The 4,868-nt window shown below is 33.8% G+C and overlaps 1 protein-coding gene across 1 annotated transcript in view; it reads right to left on the bottom strand.

Annotated features, from left to right (window-relative positions):
* The window catches only part of LOC105450094 (FAD synthase-like), a 65,360-nt gene that overhangs the window by 32,129 nt on the left and 28,363 nt on the right, over window positions 1–4,868 (bottom strand). Inside the window, exon 3 of the mRNA XM_011689756.1 lies at window positions 3,965–4,208. Coding sequence (XP_011688058.1) covers window positions 3,965–4,208 — 244 coding nt within the window. The remainder of the gene's footprint in view (window positions 1–3,964; window positions 4,209–4,868) is intronic.

The following is a 4,868-nucleotide window of genomic DNA, read 5'->3' as shown; positions in this document are numbered from 1 at the left end:
AATCTGTACTGAAGAGGACTCAATCCAAGAGTCGAAACGTCTACTATTCTTCAATAAAGGGATCATTTGCGCTATTAGAACTGCGTCGGCTCTTAAAGGCATTTATTTAACATTTTATAAAAGCTTATATTTCAATATTTGTTTGTTTGGCAACCAAAGCAGTCCACTTGGAAGTGGTATCAAGCATGACTACTGATGCATTCCTTAATGCATTCAAGAGATTTATTGCGCGAAGAGGTCGACCTTCAGACGTTTTCTCAGACAATGGCACCAACTTTGTCGGTGCTAACCGAGAACTAGAAGAACTTCGAAATTTGTTCAATCAAGAGGAACATAAACGCAAGCTTGTAGACAAAACATCCAATGATCAAATTAGATGACATTTTATACCGCCATGAGCTCCTCACTTTGGTGGGCTTTGGGAGGCTGCAGTTAAAGCATTCAAAAAACACTTTTACAAAATCGCATCTGATGTGGCCTTTACCTTCGAGGAAGCTTCGACTTTAGTCGTACAGATAGAAGTCATTCTAAACTCGAGGCCATTATCTATCATGTCTAATGATCCTAACGATTTTAGTTATATTTCCGCAGGTCACTTCCTTATAGGTGACGCAATAGTATCACAACCGGAGCCAGACATCACTCAATTAAAAGTAAACCGGCTCTCGCGATGACAACATTTTGGAAACGCTGGTCCTTCAAGTCACAACTTCAAAATAGGACGAAATGGCAAGCAAGCCATGGTCCAGCGTTAAAAATTGGACAACTAGTAATCTGTTGCAAGGACTGCCCTCTTTAAAGTGGATGATGGGGAGAATCGAAAAGGTCTTTCCAGACAATGGTATCGTCCAAACCGCCACGATCAAGACATCAAGCGGATCATTTAAAAAGCCAGCCACCAAATTAACTGTATTACCCATCGAAGATGAGCTAAGCGAGGAGAAGTAATTCATATTGTTGTTCGGTCAAGTCAAATTATTAGTTCGCTTTTCTTTCATTTCATAATTTTTATTTGTTTCTATCCTCACATTTTGTTACATCGTTTATTCGTATTATAAATGTATCTATTATCTTAATATTCTTTGTGTATTAATCATCGATTTAGTCACAAGAAGCATATAGCAACGATTATAAGTTAATTTCGTATTTTAAGTTAGTAATATTTTACGAATTTCTTGCAATAATGTTTCGATAGTCGATTGCCTAAGGCGCGCGGTATGTGCGTGCATATTATAATAGCGATAAGCTTTGCGCCACTCAATAGTGAAAATAGTAAGTCTTTCTTCAGCGCATTGAGAGGGCGTTGTGTAGAAAGGGCGTTTTCGATAGGTACTTTGAAGCAGTTAAAAGTTAGATATATATAGCAGCATTAAGAACGATTGTAAAAAAGCACAAGAAATATATTGTCTTTATTATAAGCTATCGAATTGTATTCATTCAACAGAATAACAAACAGAATCAGTAGGCACTTTCTTGTAGACCGAAACTAAGGCGATGTATTTCGTATATACGTGGTTACAAAGAGAGAAACGAATAAAAGAATTGTACGTATTACATGTAAGATTTACCGCTTGAGGAGAGAACGCAGTTCGATTGTACCAGAGAGGATCCTGAGAGCGGACTTGTCCGCGATTTAGCTGCGACCGGCGATGAACTGGTTTCAGCGCCTCTGGAAAGTGGACATTGAACTGTTAACTAGAGAGACAACTTTCCGTCCAACGCGTGCTTCTCATTGGTCTCTCTAGTTAGTAGTTCCAGTTCATCGCCGGTCGCAGCTAAATCGCGGACAGGTCCGCTCTCAGGATCCTCTCTGATTGTACTTTAGGGGCTTTCTACAATAAGCCGTTAGTCACTATTCATATCATACTAACTAAGAATTGACCAATCTTAGTCGAATATTTTTCTTACATTCAACTGTGATTGGTCAATTTTTACAATTTACGGCTTACGATCTGACATACGACGTATTGTAGACAGCCCCTTACGGTTAAGAGTGTCGTAAAGTCTACAATACGTTAATCATGCGCAGCCGTCATGTACACTGTCGTGCAGATCGTCCAGAATTACCAACTCAACAAATATAACCCGAAAAGTTTTTTGGGTCTCTGGACTGTATATTAATTATTAATATGTCTTGTTTTTACAAGCACCAACATGTCTAGCTCATTTTTTCTTTTTTGATACTTATTTAAATTTTAATTTTCTGAGATTTTAGATGCTTATTAACGTACGTTAATAAGATGGTCGAAAAATAAACACTACATCTTAAAAAGTGTTTCGTATTTTGTACATATAATAAATTCTTTATAGTGTAGTTTTAAGATGCTTTAACATTATTATTAAATTATATAATTAAATTCAATTTAATTTATTATCTTACTATTCCAGTTTCAGTTTATGAATGCATTACAAGCTAATAACCAATGCGCAGTTTATAACTAAAAATGTATTTAAAATGTATACAGGAATATTGTTAAGCATCAAAATCCAGCCTCGACTGTATTTGGCGCTTCTCTATTTATTATGTTATATTTCATATTTTATATCGATATACAGGCTATTTTTTAATTAACGTACTTAAATATTTCGAGAACTAAATGAGATATCAAAGTTCGGTTTGTACGGAAAGGCGAAAGGAAGACATTTAATAATAAAAAATATGACCTTTGTAAAAAACATTGAAATGAAATAAAGACAACTTAATTTTTAAGGCTCCTGACTAGTCAGTTAAGAATTCCGCATTGGCGATATGGCGACACCATATCACGATAAGAATTGGAACCTTGTTTATCGTTACTAGGCCTTTTTATAATACGTTATATTTCGAGATTATAAGTCATAAACTGTAAAAATTCTACAATGTCAATATGTCGTATGGCGGTATTATAAATAGTGTAGGCGTTAGCGCCATTGTCATATACGAGCGATCTAGATATTATAAGTAAATCACGTCAGATGGCGGGCTAATTGCCAATGCGAGGCGCTGACGTCGGAAGTAAGACGGTTAGATTTTTCGGAGTAACCGGAGCGTTGTTGAATATCGGAGTTCGAGAGAATAAGACGACATCGGTAATACTGCGATCGAATAGATATACTGCCCGTCGGCAGGAAACCGTCGAAACTGTGTATAAGAGTTACCTCCAATAAAGTTGTTCTGGTTAATTGTGAATTATCGCGCTTATGAGAAATCAGAGTCTACAATATTAAGAATTATTGATATAATCACAGCCCAATGAATACTGATATATTGATATGATCACAGTGAAGTGAATACTCGACTTGAAGAGAATAACGGACCTAATTATTATGAAAAGTGCTGACGACGAATTTTGTCACGTTCTTTTCTTTATTATATGCTTAATTGTGAAAATGTGTCTTGTCTCATACTTATCAAATTCATTTCCAAAAAATGGAAACTAAAGTTATTATTTATACATAAAAGCAAAAATTTGGTGAATTTTATACATAAAAGCTTCTTTCAACAGCTATTAAACCGTAAGTTTTCTTGCCTGAATAGGCTTCACTGCATATGTGCATTTACTATTTATTGACTTCTAAAGGAGAAAAGGATATAATTTCCGTTCATTTTTACAAGTTTAGCTCGATCAATGCTCTGTATACACAATTCAATGTATACACAATTGGTAACTTATTCAATTTGTGGTTCTTCATAACAATAATTTTACTTATTTAATACTTATTTTTAATACTTTTATATACAGAATCCAATTGAATATTAATTTTTTATTTGAAAAACGAAAGCAATTTTACAATTTTAGAAATATTTTAACTTAAAATAAAATCATATTAACTCGATTAACATAACTATCTTTAACTAGAAATAAATTTAAATTAAATTTTTTTAAATAATCAATAGTTTTAGATACAATCGCATAATAACTTTTTAAAAACAGCATTCTAGATATAATTAAAATACAAGTTTTAAAAGAAAATATATATATACCTGAATCAATGTTGATAATCTTGCAAGAATTGGGAACAATAGCAAGTCGTTTTATTTCATGCTGATCAGGAATCAATTGAGTGTATATGTCAAGTAACTCTTGATGTAATTCAAGTTTCAATTTAAAAGCCTTTGCTACAGCTTCATAAGTAACATCATCATGAGTAGGTCCAACACCACCAGACGTAAATACAACAGAATATTGTTTAGATGTTTCGCTTATTTCTTTAGCAATATCATCCACCTAACAAAAATTTAAATATTACACAAAATTATTCCTCCTTCTCCTTCTTTCCTATCTAAAAAAAGGCATGTTAAGTCGAAGTCGAATTATCGAAAAGTTTCGAAATTTATTGTTGACTCTATTCCGTTGATTGGTTGTCTCGCTGTGCTTACTTCGTGAGCGGCTGTCATTGCATATTTTGACAGTTACGTGCATTGAGGATGATGTGTAATTGTAAGTAATAGTAAAAAGTAAAAAATGCAGCTAAATAGCGCGCGCAAAGCGCTATCGTATCTATTAAAGTTTGAAGCCGCGATTTTGATTGGTTCTGTCACTTCTGTTATTGCGCTTACTTTACGAGCTGCCATTGCATACTTTGACAGTTGTGTGTATTGAGGTTGACAGAATGTATAGCAAATAATAATAAAAAGTGAAAAATGTTAAATAGCGCGTCTGCATTATAATATGATTTCATCTGCATGAAATCTTTAAAAGTGAATAACTTTTTTATAGACTTTTATCCTAGTTCTAACAATTCAGTGTTGTTCTTTTTTGTTGTCCGCAGGATGCCATACTTTCAATTTACACATATAAACTGTAGAATTTTCATATTAATCAAATATTGTCATGAAATTGAGCAGACTGCTTTATCGACCACGTACAAATATCACTAAATATGGC

The sequence above is a fragment of the Wasmannia auropunctata genome, unplaced genomic scaffold (assembly GCF_000956235.1).
Source record: "Wasmannia auropunctata unplaced genomic scaffold, wasmannia.A_1.0 LD336111.1, whole genome shotgun sequence".
NCBI classification, from domain to species: Eukaryota; Metazoa; Arthropoda; class Insecta; order Hymenoptera; family Formicidae; genus Wasmannia; species Wasmannia auropunctata.
The sequence above is the reverse complement of the archived record's forward strand: the minus strand, read 5'-3'. Positions and strand labels throughout refer to the sequence as shown.